General features: G+C 48.6%; 1 protein-coding gene across 5 annotated transcripts in view; it reads right to left on the bottom strand.

The window, feature by feature from the left end:
- afdna (afadin, adherens junction formation factor a) overlaps positions 1–17500 on the bottom strand; it is a 186077-nt gene that overhangs the window by 40012 nt on the left and 128565 nt on the right. For all 5 annotated transcript variants that reach the window (XM_063222919.1, XM_063222922.1, XM_063222921.1 and 2 more), the window contains 3 exons: positions 17046–17244; positions 15621–15724; positions 9636–9716 (listed from right to left, as the gene is read on the bottom strand). In XM_063222919.1, coding sequence (XP_063078989.1) covers positions 9636–9716; positions 15621–15724; positions 17046–17244 — 384 coding nt within the window. The remainder of the gene's footprint in view (positions 1–9635; positions 9717–15620; positions 15725–17045; positions 17245–17500) is intronic.

Consider the following 17500-nt stretch of genomic DNA (forward strand, 5'->3'; position numbering starts at 1 on the left):
GACCTCCCTGGTGAATCACAAGTGACACACCACCTCGTGCTGTCCTCATAACAACCGATAAGAAAACCCTGATGACCATGAATTACGGTAATCTCAATCTTAATGCCCCATGCCATCCCAAGAATGACTATCAGCACCTCGCACCACTATCTTGAGATGCACAACGCCTGTCCAGTCATCTGCTTATCAAACAATCACAATCAGTCATCACTCCTCCGACTTAACAGCACATCCAGTGAGAGACAGTCAATACATAACCATGTCCTCAGCACATGACTCTACGAGGCAAACGCCTTCATCCCAAGAGAAAAAGAAAACTCGACACAGCTGTGGCCTATTTTGGGAGGTAAAAGTCTAACAAGGCATGGAGTAATCTAGGCAGTGTTCTTTAGTTCAGGATGGACATATTGACACACATCAAACCCAACCTATCAATACACTTGCCAACTTAAGTCCCAATTCATTGCCCTTTTTCCATCATGAGGGGGGAAAAAACCATCAATGCAACAGCAGACATATCTTATGACATAACTGCCTCATCAAGGCAGTGGCCTTTAGCTGGGGATGGGCCTATTGACAGATAAAACCCCCGCCTTATCATCAATACACTTGTCTACACTGTATGCTCCCAATTAATCACCATCCCTTCATCATGAGGTAAAAAATAATAAATTCAACAGTAATCATACTATTGACATAACTGTCTATAAGGGCAGGGAGTCATCAAGACAGTAGCCTTTGATTTGGAACGCACCCACTGACACAATTTCACATACTAGGCTAATTTCTCTCAGTTCTGATGTTAAAGATGTTAATCCCTCTTATGCATTTTTTGTGTTATATGGTTGTCTTCAAGTCATATTGTCCATCTTGCTTTCATGGTGTCCTCAAGTCCTTTTTATTTAGGCCTACCGTTTTAGCACTATGGTCAGATGCCTTTGTTGTTTCAAAAGTGCATTATGAATAAACTTTGACTTGACTTTGACTAGACGGGCCAACGCGGGCACTAATATTTATGTTGGCAACTAAAACCCTGTATACTATAATCACAAAGTCATATGACCGAGTAGGTGTGTTGTCTCTTGTGATATTACTGGGTATGATAGAAGGCTGTAGCACCACCTTTTCCTCTCCCCTCCTCCCCTCTCCCTTTCCCTCTCCCTTCCACTCTTCCATCTATCTATTTCTCTCTGCGCATCCTCCTTTTGGTCCTGCATTATTTTAAGGATTCTGTGTGTTGTTCTTAGCTGTAGACATGACTGGGTAAATTAGGAGGCGGGTGTTGGTGTGATCTATTCCTGTCCAGTTTACTCTGTCTTTTACCATTTCTCTCTCCCTCCCCACCTCCTTCCCTCTCTCCCTCTCTTCCCCCCCTCCTACACCCTCTCTTGATTCTGCAGGAAGCTGAGGCGTCTGTTTGGAGAGCACATCCTCCCATTGTGGACGAGAAAGGAGGAGAGAGTAGAGAGAAGGCGTTGGAGAGAAGAGGGGAGGGGCGGTCCGAATTGCTCCGCTCTCAGTGTGGGAAACCTGGCAGGGCGGGGAGGGCGAAAGGGCTGGAGCTCGGAACATTGTGGCCCAACCAACCAAACCAACACCATCTTAGCGCCGCACAAGCAAAACAAGCAAACATACAACAAGCACATTAAAGCATCATGTGCTCCCCCCACCCCCTCCTCTGAACATCTAATGGTGCAAATGAGTCATGTTGGGGTGCGATACAGCTGACCTACACTGTGTGTGTGTGTGTGTGTGTGTGTGTGTGTGTGTGTGTGTGTGTGTGTGTGTGTGTGTGTGTGTGTGTGTGTGTGTGTGTGTGTGTGTGTGTGTGTGTGTGTGTGTGTGTGTGTGTGTGTGTGTGTGTGTTTATGTCATCTAGAACCTAGAGGGGGGGAAGTATGGGACAATGCAAGCAGGACTCCCTTGTGTGTTCTGCTGTGAAGGTGTGTATGTGTGGGTCAGGATATCCCTTCAGCGACTTCCTCTCCGAACACGAACACACGCACACACAGTCTGTTCCCCTTGTAGACCAGTCGTCTGCTCAGCCTCGCCTCATACTAGCTCACTCAGCCCTACCTCATGCTAGCTACAAACAATGTACTGCAATGCTACATTGTGTAAGTACATGTGGCTGCCCCTGGTACCAGAGAGCCACCTCTGGACATGTCACTACCCCAGAAGAGGACACTTTAGGGGGGGGGGGGGGGTCAGACTGCTGCGTGGTGGTGGTATAACACCAGCTGAATAAATACAGACATTTCAGTCTTGTGTTACGTGTAGAGTGAGTGCCTGTGAGTACACGTGCTGAGGTACATAATATTTCTGAACAGACTAGAGTATGAGTGGCATTCGCCTTAAGACATGCTGTCGATACAGAGAAATGCAAGTTACGGAGTGTGGGAGAGAGTGCAAGTGTGCATAGCGTGTGTGTGTGTGTGTGTGTGTGTGTGTGTGTGTGTGTGTGTGTGTGTGTGTGTGAATCATGCTCTTACTGTATAAACTGAGCAAGCAGGTGGTGTGTGAAGTGCACTGTGTGATCCTGAGTCCTTTCACATGCTGTCCTCAATCATTAACAATTTGACCCTGACTGACAACACACACACACACACACACACACACACACACACACACACACACACACACACACACACACACACACACACACACACACACACCTAAACTTCATCCTGCAAACGCAGACTTGAATGTACAAACAGTCGAAGAAAAATGCCAAAGACAAGCACACACTGTGCAAACTGACCTCCCAAAATCAGCCTGACCTGCCAGAATCCTCAAACACACCCACCACTTCCTTAAAAGGCCACAGAGACCGCACTGCAAGCTCCTTAACATTTTTTTCACACTGACACACAAACAAACCTCTACACACAGACAGACAGACAGAGACACACACAGACAGACAGACACAGACACACGCAAGCACACACAAACACACACACAGACACACACAAAAACACAAACACAAAAGTGCTCGGAGGGAGTGTGCTAGAGACAAGTTCATTCAAGCAGAATTTTTGAAAGCTGAACTGATGCGTTAATAACACACTTGTCCCGCTCCAAACTCGCTTTCCCTCTACTCTCTCCAGTCTTAATCTTTTCAATCTCAGCTTCCAGCTCCTTTACACTCCCATTCAACCTCGGAACATGACACGTGTGTGTGTGTGTGTGTGTGTGTGTGTGTGTGTGTGTGTGTGTGTGTGTGTGCGTCACATCACTGCTGCGAATACAGGGTCCTCCACCCAGTACACTCTAAGGCTGTATCCGACATCGGTCATCGTGCAGAAAGTAGGCAACGTGGCTCATACCCTCATGATCGCAGTTAGCAGAAAAGTGTGCGAGTACATTTCAGTGTTCGAGTATAGTTCAGACACAGTATACAATCAGGTTACGCAAAGCTAAACGCAAACGCAGTACTGTTTTTGTTATTCGTTTGTTACTCGTTATTGTGCGACATCATCATCACAATATTGTATCGTCCTATACGCGTGGGGCATGGAAATAAGTGGCGGTCTACGCTGTGCAGTATTAAGTCCAAAAGAGCTACCGTTTCGGACACGCCAGCACGCGCTACGCTACGCACATGCAAGCTGGACCAGGCACCTGAGGGAACTGACATACAACACAGCAGAGCAGAGCACAGCACAGCATGGCAAGGATGACCCTGACACACATGGAAAACTAGCAAAGAGGGCACGGAACGGATAGAGCAGGAGGGAAAATGAAGGACACTGGAGATGGAGAGACAGACAGAGAGAGAGAGAGAGAGAGAGAGAGAGAGAGAGAGAGAGAGAGAGAGAGAGAGAGAGAGAGAGAGAGAGAGAGAGAGAGAGAGAGAGAGAGAGAGAGAGAGAGAGAGAGAGAGAAAGAGAAAGAGAGAAACAGAGAGAGAAATAGAGAGATTAAAAGGATGGAGAAAATGGGAGCAGTACAGGAGGGGAAACCGACATCTTGACAGTTTCTCAGACAAGCCCTGTATCCCATTACCAACTCCTCATACCAGACAGAGGCGAAACACACCCGCACGCACACTTACACACACACACACACACACACACTTACACACACTTACACACACAAACACACACGCTTTCACACACGCACACGCTTACACACACACGCTTACACACACACGCTTACACACACACGCTTACACACACACACACACACACACACACACACACTTACACACACAAACACAAACACACGTCCCTTTAAAACACAACACTGTGCACTTCCGATACTTCAAAAAGCTTTTCCACTCCAACTAGCAAACAGCGCACATGTGTGTGTGCGTGTTTGCGTGTGTGTGTGTGTGTGTGTCTGTGTCTGTGTCTGTGTGTGTGTGTCTGTGGCGAGGTGCAGTGTCAGGTCTTACCGTAGGTTCCTTTCTCCCGACCACGGAGAACCACATGCTTGTGCTGCTGATGATTCCCCACGCTCTCCCAAAAAAACACACACACGCTAGCGCTCGCACACGCACACACACTTGCCCTGTTCTAGCTCCGCTCTGTTTCGCTCCTTGTCTTTTAGACAAGAAAGCGAGAGATGAGCAACGAAACGTGGATGCGTAAATCCTACGGTCACTCCCCCCGCCCCCCACGAGAGACAGATGAGGAGAAGAAAGAGGGGGAAGAGGAGAAGAACAGAAAGTAGGTGTGCACTGTGCACAGAGGAGGCCGAGTGGTAGACGAGAGTAAGAAGCGAGGGAGTGGACAGGAGGAGGAGGAGGAGGAGTGTGGTAGAGGGGTGTGGCGACGTGCTACTGGAAACAGTGATCAAGAGAACAGGGAGGGAGGGAGAGAGATTGTAAACAGAGGGAAAGAAGAGATGAGGAAGAGAGGAGAAGAAAGCAAGGGAGCAAAAAACTGAAAGAGTTGGAGGACAGAGAGAGAGAGAGCAAGAAAGAGCGAGAGAGGGCGAGAGAGAGAGAGAGAGAGAGAGAGAGAGAGAGAGAGAGAGAGAGAGAGAGAGAGAGAGAGAGAGAAAGAGAGAGAGAGAAAGAGAGAGAGAGAGAGAGAGGGGCAGGCAGATGAGGACAGATAAAAGAAAAGTTGGCAGTCAGGAGTAAGGTTAGGAGGAACCCTCCACCTCCAAATGCAGCTTGTTCCCGTGCGGGACGGGACCCACACCGCCACACTAGCGCTCCTAAACAAGCAAAACTTCCAGCGCTCTGCAGCTGGCGCCGCCTCTTTTACCCCCTCCCTCTCTTCCTCCACCTTTCTCTACCTCCCTCCCTCTCCTCTTCCCCTCTCTACCTCGCTCTATTAGTCAAGCTCTCCCTCTCCCTCTCTCTCTCTCTAGCTCAGACCTTCTCTCTCCCTCTCTCTCTCTCGCTCACCCTCTCTCTTCACCTCTACTTCGCTTAGATCTCTCTCTCTCTCTCTGTCCTTCTCTCCTCACTCCAGCTGCGCTGCTGCCGGCACAGGCAAACATATCATTACCCTCCTCCTCCCTCCTTTCTTTTCCTCTCCTCCCCTCCCCATCTCCTCTCACCCCCCCTCTTTCCTCCCCGCTTCCTCCTCCGCTCTCCTGTAACGTTCCACCTCTCCCCTCTCCCCCTCTCCCTTTATTCTCCTCTGTCCCACCACTCTTGCCTATTTTCTCTCTCCTCCAGATTTCTACATATTACGCGCCCCTACAAATACACAGGCCGAATCTCCCCTTCACACACACTTTCAAACCTTTTCTGACACACAGAAGCACACAGACACAGGCGCGTACACACAAACACACACACACACACACACAGGGAACACACGCACACACACAGGGAAAACAGGCACACACACACCTCAGGGCCGAAAATAGAAGTGCAATAACAGCAGGGAAAGGTCCCCCCCCTCCCGTTAAACCCTTCAGATTTGGCTCAGATAATAAACAGCCAGCACTGCTCAAGAACTACGGCACACAGACACACACACACACACACACACGCACACACTAGAGGTGCTCCGATCACCATTTTTTGGGTCCGATCACCGATACCGATCACCAAAAATCTTTATCTGCCGATTACCGATCATTGCCGATCACAAAAATGATTTCCTATTTTTTTAATAGCCTATTAATTATCCTTATTGAATACCATTTCTGCCCATAAACCAATCAATCTTAATTTGCACATGTCTATTATTAGGCTATTATTATTATTATTATTATTATTATTATTATTATTATCTTTCAGACTAGTGTTGGTAATACAGTCTACAGTATTAATCAATGTATAAGTTATTGCATAGAATAACTAAACTATTTAAGATTGAATTGAAACTGAAACATTACATCAAATAGTCTTCCACATACGAGAAAAAAACAACCTGTCGCTTTAAATGAGCAGCCTCGTGAGGAGAGCCCCTCCCCTCTCTGTCACCGTCCACAGTTGCAGTGCTCCACTACCGTTCTGAATCTCTCTCTCAAGTTTTAACCACATCTGTCGCCGTTTGGTGTTTCAGCGACTATCAAACTAATCGACTGACTGCCAATTACAACTTTGAAAACAATAATTGACATGTTTGTGCTGACAACGTGAAGTTGTCGCGTGCTGACCAAGGCAACTACACAGGTTATAACGTAACATGGCTCACTGGCGAGTACTCAATCGCAAATTACATTGTCACTCAGGTAAACGGCGCATGGATCGGAAAATCAGATCATTGTTGATGCAGATATGGTTATGAATGGTGGAAATGAAGGGGGGAATGGCGAAAAGTTATAGACAAGCAAAGATGCCTTCTTTTGGTGCAGTTGCAGCTGTGCAGAGGTGTAAAGGCAAATGGTTGCGTGAGGAATTTAATATCTCTCGATCGGTTTTTTGATCGGCATGTTTTTCCGATCACCGATCAGGCTATTTTTGGCCATTATCGGCCGGTCATGATCGGCAGCCGAGCAATCGGAGCACCTCTGACACACACATACACAAATAACGGCAACACCCATCACACTTACTGAGTATAAACACACACGCATGCACACACGAGTGACCCACTGTGAAGTCATGCAGCTGGTGCCTGGCACTGGGAATGAACGCAGCTGCACGGTCAACTGCAGTAAATGCAGGGTTCACAGTCACACACCAGCCCACACACACACACACACACACACACGCACACACACACACGCGCACACACACACGCGCACACACACCTCACTCCTTAGACACACACACACATACATCACCCCTCACACACGTACACACTAGCAGCTACACAAGAACACAGATTCACATGAGAATATGAACATTAATTGTCCCTCACCCTCTCACTTCTGTCTTTCGATAGAAGCCAAGCGTTACACCCCCCCCTACTGTATTTTAAAACGCAAGTCTTCTCAATAGACAGGTACACTTCTCCTCCCACTCCCACTTCTGTCTTTTGATAGAAGCCAAGCCAACCGTTACACACACAAACACCTTTGCTACTGTATTTAAAACAGTTTTTTCCCCAATAGACCTCTCCTCAAAGAACAGGACGTGCCAATAAAGCACCTTTTCCACTCCTCCACCTTGCCTCTTCCCGTTCTGTTTATTTTTTTCCCCTCCCTCGTTCGCAGACTGCTCCTCAATCCTCTTTCTTAGTCTCTTTCATTCTTTCTTGCCCTCTTCCTTCCTGGGAAAGACGTGTTTAAAAAGGGAAAAAATACATTTGCTTACAGACTCAGTTTTTACATTCCCATTTGAATATGTGCCATGCAGACAGAAGGGGCTTGACAGAGGGAAACTGGCAGGGCCAGACCGAGACTGCCCGGGGCCCCTAGGCTACACGTGCCTGTGGGGCCCACGGAAGAGAAATTTCCAACAAATTTACTTAGACAGTGTCATAAATGAGCTAGGAATTGTTCAATATTGCATCCTGTTACAGTTCTGCAATTGTGGCCAATCAAGGGCCCCCTGACAGGCGGGGGGCCCTGGGCTGCAGCCATAGCTAGCCTGTGCGATAATCTGGCCCTGGAAACAGTCCTCTTGGAAAAAAACCTGTCAAACCTCACGTTTACAGACATGCGCGTAAAATCACACACACACACACACACACACACACACACACACACACACACACACACACACACACACACACACACACACACACACACACACACACACACACACACACACACACACACACACACACACACACACACACACACACACACACACACACACACACTTTACAAAAGCAGAGTTGCGGCTAGAGGGCTGCTGAGCTAAGGAAGAGGGAAGGAAGAGGAGAGCGAAGAGAGGGATGAACAGAGGACAAGAGAGATGGAGGAAGGAAGACAGGAGGCGATGTTCACAGAGACTGCACACACACACACACACACACACACATACACACACACAAACATATAACATACACACACAGTCTGTGTTCTTTAGGGGGATTTGAGCACCAGAATTACAGAAACAACTTCCTCTAACATGCAAAACACCCAGCACGCTTGTTCTTAAAAAGCTCCTTTGCCAACAAACCCACACACACACACGAGCGCGCGCACACACACACACCACTTAAATCCTCACTCCACACCTTGCCATTCTGTAGGCCACTCGTCATTATAGGGAGGAAAACTCAAAACAAAACTCAAAACTGAGAGAGAGAGAGAGAGAGAGAGAGAGAGAGAGAGAGAGAGAGAGAGAGAGAGAGAGAGAGAGAGAGAGAGAGAGAGAGAGAGAACGTGACCCGGATGTGCCACGTACGTGTGTGTGTGTGCGTGTGCGTGTGCGTGCGTGCGTCCGAGGCTTCTCCTATACTTTCCCATCCCTCCCTGACAGCACCTCTACAGCACAGACCTGTGGCTCTCTAGTGTTTGTCCAGGCATGCCAGCTCCCTGAAACCTCCAAGTCTACAGGGTCTTCACATGAACATGAGAGTCAGCCAAGCCAAAGGGGTCTGACCCGTCCGGCCCAATGCTCCTACCGACGCTGACAAGATGATTCACGACCACTTACATACCTCATGAAACAGATGCACACATGGCCAGATGCTCGCGCATGCACGCACACGTACACACAGAAACACACACGCTCACAGAAACACACACACACACACACACACACACACACACACGCACACAGACACACAGAAACACACACACAGACACACAGAAAACACACACAGACACACAAACACACACACACAGCTGTTGAAATTGGCCTGGGCCAAGACAGCCCCAGAGCCCATTCCAAAGCCTTCCTTTCCAGAGGATATTCTGCAATTCTCATCACTTCACTCGTCAATGTAACACACACACACACACACACACACACACACACGTGTGCACACACACAGACATTGACAGATACACACACACACACAAACACACACACACACACAGGAGCACGCACGCACACGCACATAGACAGACAGGCGCACGCACGTGCCCACACGCGCACACACACACACACATTCCAGAGAGGCTTTGGGAATCTGGCTACATCATTCCAACTCTGAACTCCAAAGTAAATTCTGACTTGGCCACACAGCAGTACAGCTCCAGCAAAGCAGCAGACACTCGTGTGTATTTGTGTGTGTGTGTGTGTGTGTGTGTGTGTGTGTGTGTGTGTGTGTGTGTGTGTGTGTGTGTGTGTGTGTGTGTGTGTAAACAACAAAAAGTCATCTTACCTTGGCTGCCACGATGCTAAGGCCCATTCCATTGTGCTTCTTGAGCGTAACGGTCACGATTTCCGGATCCTTCCGCATTGGCTGTGGATGGACAGACGGACACACACAGAGAGAGACAGAGGGATGGACAGTCAGTGGCGGTGCCAGACAGAGACAGACAAAACTCCTAAGTGCTGTCAACTCCTGCGATAAAATACACCGGCAGCCGAGCAGAGCTAGGCTAGGCTGGACTGGGCTGGGTGGGGTAGGGGTCTGGGGATCAAAGTCCTGGAGCCCGTAAAAAGTGCAATGACAGAGCGCTTCTTCCCTCTTCTCCCAATTTCATGCTCAAACGCTCTCTCTCACTTTCTCTCGTTGTGTCTCTCCCTCTCTCGCTCTCTCTGCCTGTCAAAGTTATTCATTCACTCACTCTCTCCCTCCAGTCTACCCTCCGTCTGGCTGTGGGGCGGACTGAGCCTGCTAGAAGAGGGGATCTGGGAGAGAAAGAGAGAGGGGGAGTGAGAGAGTGAGAGAGAGAGGGAGAGAGGGAGAGAGAGGAGAGGAGAGGAGAGGGAGCGGAGAGGCGGCTGCTGGGTTTCTCAGAGCTAGGCAGACCGCAGAGGGGGAACGGTGGCGTCTGGAGAGGAGTCAAGAATGAAAGCCACATGCGGCCGAGGCAGAGGAGAGAGAGAGAGAGAGAGAGAGAGAGAGAGAGAGAGAGAGAGAGAGAGAGAGAGAGAGAGAGAGAGAGAGAGAGAGAGAGAGAGAGAGAGAGAGAGAGAGAGAGAGAGAGAGAGAGAGAGAGAGAGAGAGATGGTTAAGAGCGGATTAACAAGGGAGAGAGACAGACTGACAGACAGACAGAGAGGGAGACAGACAGATAGACAGACAGACAGACAGACGGACGGAAGAGTGTGAAAAGAGATCCAGAGAAATCCATACAAGGAATCTTACTGATACAGAGAGAGAGACAGAGGTCCCACACAACATTTAGGAGATGCACTGTCCAGAAGGAAAGGGGGTGGGTTGAGGGGGAGAGAGAGAGAGAGAGAGAGAGAGAGAGAGAGAGAGAGAGACAAACACAGAAGAGCGGGGAAAGTGGAAAGAGCACTTTCCCACCAAACACTCACTCAAAGTCTCGTCTGTCTGTCCCTCTTGCGCTCTCTGCTACTCCCTTGGGTGCTGTTGCAGCCTGTGGCATACAAGGCTCAGGACTCCACACACTAACCTCTCTCTCTCGCTTTCTCTCTCTCGCTCTCTCTATCTCTCTCTCTCGCTTTCTCTCTCTCGCTCTCTCTTACACACACAGACAGACAGACACAAACACTCCCTCTCTCCCCCTTTCTCGCTATGCTGCTCGTCCACATACTTGCCCTTGCACCCCAAGGCGATACGAGAAGGGGAGGGGACGAGGAGGAGTGGAGAAGAGAGACATTGACAGAGGAGGAGAGGAGAAGAGAGAAGTATGGGGCATTGACAAAGGAGGGGCGGGCAGGGGAGAGGAGATGGGGATTCACAGGAGAGGAGAGGAGGGGAGAGGAGGGGAGAGGAGAGGAGAGGAGAGGAGAGGAGAGGAGAGGAGAGGAGAGGAGAGGAGAGGAGAGGAGAGGAGAGGAGAGGAGAGGAGAGGAGAGGAGAGGAGAGGAGAGAATAATTCACAGAAATAAAGAGAGGAGAGGAGATGAGGGGAGAGGGGATTCACAGTGGCAAGGAGGGTAGGGGAGGAGAGGGGGAATCGCAGAGGAAGAGAGGAACAGAGAAGAAAGGGGGATTCACACAGGCGTGTAGAGGAAGAGAGGAGAGGGGGACTAAGCCACACCCTGGTGGTGACTCTTTGTGACAGAGCTGAACCAGTCTGACAGAATGCCTCCAGCATTACCTCATACAGGACTCCTGTTCAGGAGGGCTGTGTGTGGTTTGGTAATCAAATGGGCGTCTATGTGGTCTGTTGGGGTGTGTGTGTGTGTGCGTATGCGTTTGTGTGTGCGTTTGCGTATGCGTATGCGTGCGTGTGTCTGCGCATGTGAGAGACATAAAAGAGTGTGTGTGCATGAAAGTATTGTGTGTCTGCATTGTGTGTGTGTGTGCATGTTGACAGATATAAAGAGGATGCTTCAAGGCAGAAGAGAAATAAGGGGTTGTTGTGTATGACTGAATGACTGACTATGTGCTGGTGGTCTAGAGTCGCTTCTGTGTGCGTATATGTGCGTGTGTGCAGTGCGTGTGTGTGTGCGCGCGCGTTTCTGAATGGTGGCACACAAGACCATGGTACTGACGCACTGGGTCCGTGTAATAGGGGTCGCAAGTGAGGAGGGAATCCTGCACATACTATACAAAGGAGGCCATGAGAACAAGGGGACCACAGAACAGCCAAGGCGATGTGTCTGCATGCTTTTTAACAAGAGGGCAAGAGTGTCAGACAGAAATAAAGTGTGTGCGTGCATGTCTGTGTTAGGCAGAGAGAGATGTTGCGCCTGTTTACGAGTGTGTACGTGTGTGTACGAAAGAGACAGAGAATGTGTGTTTGCTAATCTGTGAGAGAGAGAGAGAGAGAGAGAGAGAGAGAGAGAGAGAGAGAGAGAGAGAGAGAGAGAGAGAGAGAGAGAGAGCGAGTGTGAGTGTGTGAGAGAGAGCGAGAGACACACACACAGAGAGAGAGAATGTGTTTTTGCTAATCTGTGTGTGTGTGTGTGTGTGTGTGTGTGTGTGTGTGTGTGTGTGTGTGTGTGTGTGTGTGTGTGTGTGTGTGTTTATACGGGAATGTGAAACTAGCGAGTGCAGTGGAGCCTGTGTCTCTGTGTTTGTGTGCGCTTGGTGATCAACTGTGGCGGACTTTTCCAGGACACACCCACCACAACCAGCGTCACCGTCTGCAGAAACACACGCGCGCACGCACACACGCGCACACACAGCCAGCCAGGAAATAGAGCCCTTTTTATGGTTGTGTCAATGTGTAGGAGTGTGTGTGTTTTCTGTGTGAGCGTGTGTTTTTGCATGAGTGAGTGAGTAAAGAGAGAGAGAGCGAGCGAGAGAGAGAGAGAGACAGACAGAGAGAGATGGAGACAGACAGAGAGATGGAGACAGACAGAGAAAGAGAGACAGACAGAGAGACAAAAACAAAGACTGTGTGTCTGAGCATGAGGGTGAGAATTTCAAATTGTGTGTGCGCACGACTGAACACATCAGAGAGTCTGAGAGCATCATTGTTCGACCATAAGAGTGTGTGGTGTCGCGGAAATATTTGTAGTTCCAAAAGGGGGCCTTCCCGGCTGATAAAGTTCGGGAACCACGGCCTAATACAACACATTCTTGGTCAGATTTTATTTAGTAATTCTGCACAAAATTCAGTGGTTTACTTATGTTGAATAATCGTGATTATTTGGATAAAATTTGAAATCATGATCATGAATCATTTTTGTTCAGAATCGTGCAGCCCTGACCCTGCAGACAGCTCAGCTGTACGGGTGAGACACACAATGCTGGGATACAATTGCACACACAGGAGTACAATTTGTACAACTTGTGGAGCAGGGAGCAAGAAATAGAGGAAAAGGAAAGAAAGGAGCGAGTGAGAGAGAGAGAGTGGGCGGGGGGGGGGTAGAGAGAGAAAGAGAAAGAGAGAAAGAGAGAGAGAGAGAGAGAGAGAGAGAGAGAGAGAGAGAGAGAGAGAGAGAGAGAGAGAGAGAGAGAGAGAGAGAGAGAGAGAGAGAGAGAGAGAGAGAGAGCATTGACTCCAGAACAGACCATAGAAAAAAAAGAGGGAAAGGCAGTGAATGGAGAAAACGATATAGAGAAAGACAGGAAAGAGAGAGCATGTGACTTTATGAAATCATTACAATTTGCCAAAGACTGGAAGAGAAGACAAGACAATGAAGACGAGACCAAAAGATGAAAAGCTGAGTAGATGAACAAGTGAAAGATGAAATAATGACAGTCACATTCAGAGGGAAATGGAGAGAAGAAAGGGGTAGTTTGGAAGGGGTAGTTTGTGATAGACTCCAGAGAAGGGTGTGTGTGTGTGTGTGTGTGTGTGTGTGTGTGTGTGTGTGTGTGTGTGTGTGTGTGTGTGTGTGTGTGTGTGTGTGTGTGTGTGTGTTTGTGTGTGTTAAAGAGAGGCAGGGGTGGGGTTGCCTGGCACGCAACCAAGCCCCTTTGGATAATGAGGACTTCTCCCCCTCTAAACCCCAACACACACGCACACGCACACGCACACGCACACGCACACCACTCTCTGCATGCCTCCTTCCCAAGTCTGGGCCCAGAGAGGGAGGATGTGGTAGCAGAGGAGGAAGGCACCGGAAAAGTAGGAAAGGGAGAGGAGGAGGAGGAGGAGGAGGAGGAGGAAAACAAAGTAGAGGAAGTAAGAGGAGGGGATGGCAGCAGAAGAAATGGTGATGGGTTGGGGAGAAAGGTCATGGGTTGGCAGAGTTAGGAGAGGAGAGGAGAGAAAAGGAGAGGAGAGACAAGGAGAGAAGAGGGGGAAAAGGAGAGGAGAGACAAGGAGAAGATATTAAGTGAGAGAAGGGGGGAGGAGTGTCGAGGAGAGGAGTTTAGACGAGGAGAGGGGAAAGGAGGGCAGACCCCAGACAGGATCGGAGGTTGTTACCACTGCATTCTAAGCACTCCGGGTGATTAGGGCGGGGAGGAGGGTGGTTGGGGTAGCAGGAGGAGCAGGAGGTGGTGGCTGAGCTTTTTTTCCGGGCCATTCTAGCCACTAATTGGCCTCGATGGTGTAATTGGTGTTGACTGAAATCAATCCCTCAACTCTGTGTCTGTGTATTTGGATGTCTGTGTCTATGTTTGGGTGTGTGTGTGTGTGTGTCTCTCTTTTGTGTGTGCGTTACAATGTGTGTGCATGTTTTAAATGTGCATGTGTGTGCGTGTATACACGTATGTTTGTTTTAATAAGCATGTGTGTGTATGTTTACGTGTGTCTGCTCGTGTTAACATGAGTGTGTGTGTGTGTGTGCGTGCGTGTGCGCGTGTAAGCAGAGCATTACTCCAGTGTTGATTGCAGCAGTTCTTAACGAGTCTAATGCTGTTGGCAGTCCTAACACACAATGACTTTTCTTCTCCCTCGGGAGTGTAAAGAGTAAACTGGCTCGCACCAGGACAGGCGCCAAAACACAACACACTAAACACAAGGGCTATGCACCGAGAGCACGCCATGACCGCATTGCACTACAACACTCAATGGGCCTGACACTCTCCTCTGTGTGTGCGTGTGCGTGTGTGATAGAGAGAGAGAGAGAGAGAGAGAGAGAGAGAGAGAGAGAGAGAGAGAGAGAGAGAGAGAGAGAGAGAGAGAGAGAGAGAGAGAGAGCAAGAGAGAGGAGAGGGAGAGAGATGTTTGTGCTAATGGCATCAGTGCAGCCAGTGTTATTGTTGGCTTAGCTTTGTGTGTGTGTGTGTGTGTGTGTGTGTGTGTGTGTGTGTGTGTGTGTGTGTGTGTGTGTGTGTGTGTGTGTGTGTGTGTGTGTGTGTGTGTGTGTGTCTGTGTGTGTGTGTGTGGCTGAAGAAATAAGGATGAGAGGGGGGTGGGGGTGGAGGCTGGTTTTTAAGAGAGAGGAAATTCACAGACAGTGACAGAGCCAATCGAGAAAAAAATAAACGGATGGTTTCTGAAGTTGAATAGATAAAAAGTTGAATACCATAGCTAAAAAAAAAGTAAATACCCAAAAAGGTGTGTGTGTGTGTGTGTGTGTGTGTGTGTGTGTGTGTGTGTGTGTGTGTGTGTGTGAGTGTGTGTGAGTGTGTGAGTGTGTGTGAGTGTGAGTGTGTGTGTGAGTGTGTGTGAGTGTGTGTGTGTGTGTGAGTGTGTGTGAGTGTGTGAGTGTGTGAGTGTGTGAGTGAGAGAGTAAAGAGAAAAAAGAGAGAGTGAGTGAGTGAATGAGTGCAAAGGAGAAAGAAAGAAAGAAAGAAAGAAAGAGAGAGATGTGCTCTGGCTGTGTAATGTGGTCTGCATCCAGTGCAAGATGGAGAGAAACAGAAGAGGCTGCTACTCACGATATCCGAGTTATCTGCCGAGAAATGGCTCTCGCAGTCGGCTCCCTCGAAGTACACGGTCCAGGTGCCTGGCGAGCGCGGATGGGGCGTCAGACGACAGAAGCCTGGAGGGGAGCCGGAGACCAGACGACACGAGCGAAGGAGAAAGAAAAAAGACAAAAAAGAAAGACAGAGACAAAATGTTACATCGCCTGAAACCAAACACCTGAATACACTGCCAGGACCTGCCCTGTGTCGACTCTCTACTGACACACACACATACAGACACACACACACACACACACACACACACACACACACACACACACACACACGCACACACACACATACAGACACACACACGCACTCCCAAATATTCACACACGCCCCAATACACACAAAACTCCAGATAAGAGTGAAGTGCAAATAGTACCATCCGCGAGGTATCCATGGAACACATTCCAGCCGCTCGACGTCACAGTAAATACACAGACTGAACACGCGCACGCATGCAAGCGCACGCATGCAAGCGCACGCACACGCACACACACGCACACACACACACTAAAGCCAGCCAACCACACACATAATTTACAGACAACACCCACTGACATGTTTTCATCAAAACATGACGATGAGAGAAATATTCTAGGAATGATATTGTCACCAGAAAAGCCAAATGTCTGGAAATATGGCAAACTCCTACATGGAACACTCCCGCAAAGCATTCTGGGAATACCAAATGTGCCTCTAACCCCCTCCTTGCTTTTTTTTCTTTGTTTACTTTTTCTTCAAGCTAATGCTAAATTCAGAGTAGCATTATTAAAACTATGTTGTAACATCAATATCTATAATACATGCTCTTTCCCGCTCTCCTTCAAACTCGTTATTCCACTTGCATCTCACAGACCAGAGACAGGAAGCTGCATGGGATTTATTTCATAATTTTCTGTATTCAACAATTCATCCATCCAAATTTGATCATCTTACCCATTATTTTAGTCAATCTCAACCTCACACAGGAGTAACTCTTTGAAGCAGATGGGGATGTTGCTACACATTCATTTCAACAATTCATCTGTTAGCCATCTAGCCATCACTTTCTTTAAAACACTGCCTCTTGATTATTTCCATACATCTCACCTCTTTGGCAGAGGGGCACAAGGGACTCCTGTTGGGGATGTTGCTACCCATTCATACATTTAGATTTTTTTTTTTAAACTGCATTCCTATTTTACCTATCCATTCATCAGTATTACTTTAGTTTGTCCTGCCAATGGCATCTCACCACTCTAGCAGAGGGGCTCTAGAAACTCCTGTAAGCCACTGGTTATGTTGCTACCCATTCATTCATACATATTATTCTTTTATTCATTATCTAACCTATCCACTCATCTGCTCATCCATTCATTTGATCCATCCATTCATCAACTTCATGGCTCTCACCTCTCTGGCAGAGGGGGTCCAGGAACTCCTGGAAGCCGTTGGGGATGTTGCGCACCACGTCGCAGGAGTAGCCGTCCTCGGGCAGCAGGAAGGGCAGCTGCAGGTCAGGGTCCTCCTCCAGCTGCACCTCGCGCCCGTCGCTACGCGCCAACTCGTCCGCCGTGTTCTCCGCCACCGCCACCACATGGTCGATTAGCTCCTGCAGGAGGGGGGAGACCGTGGGAGCATGTTTAGAATGACTACACTTCAAACTTCTGAATGAGAAATATGGCATTTGAAATGGTTAGGTGGCTGCATTTATACATCTAATGGGTGTAGAAATCTGATCCTGCAGGAGTGGGGTGGCGGGGGGCAAGGAATGGGCATGAAACGGGACAGACAGCAGAGTGGGAAAGTACGAAAGTAAGAACGAAAGCAAGAACGAAAGTAAGAACGAAAGTACGAAAGTAAGAAAG

This window comes from Engraulis encrasicolus, chromosome 18 (assembly GCF_034702125.1).
Source record: "Engraulis encrasicolus isolate BLACKSEA-1 chromosome 18, IST_EnEncr_1.0, whole genome shotgun sequence".
Lineage (NCBI taxonomy): Eukaryota > Metazoa > Chordata > Actinopteri > Clupeiformes > Engraulidae > Engraulis > Engraulis encrasicolus.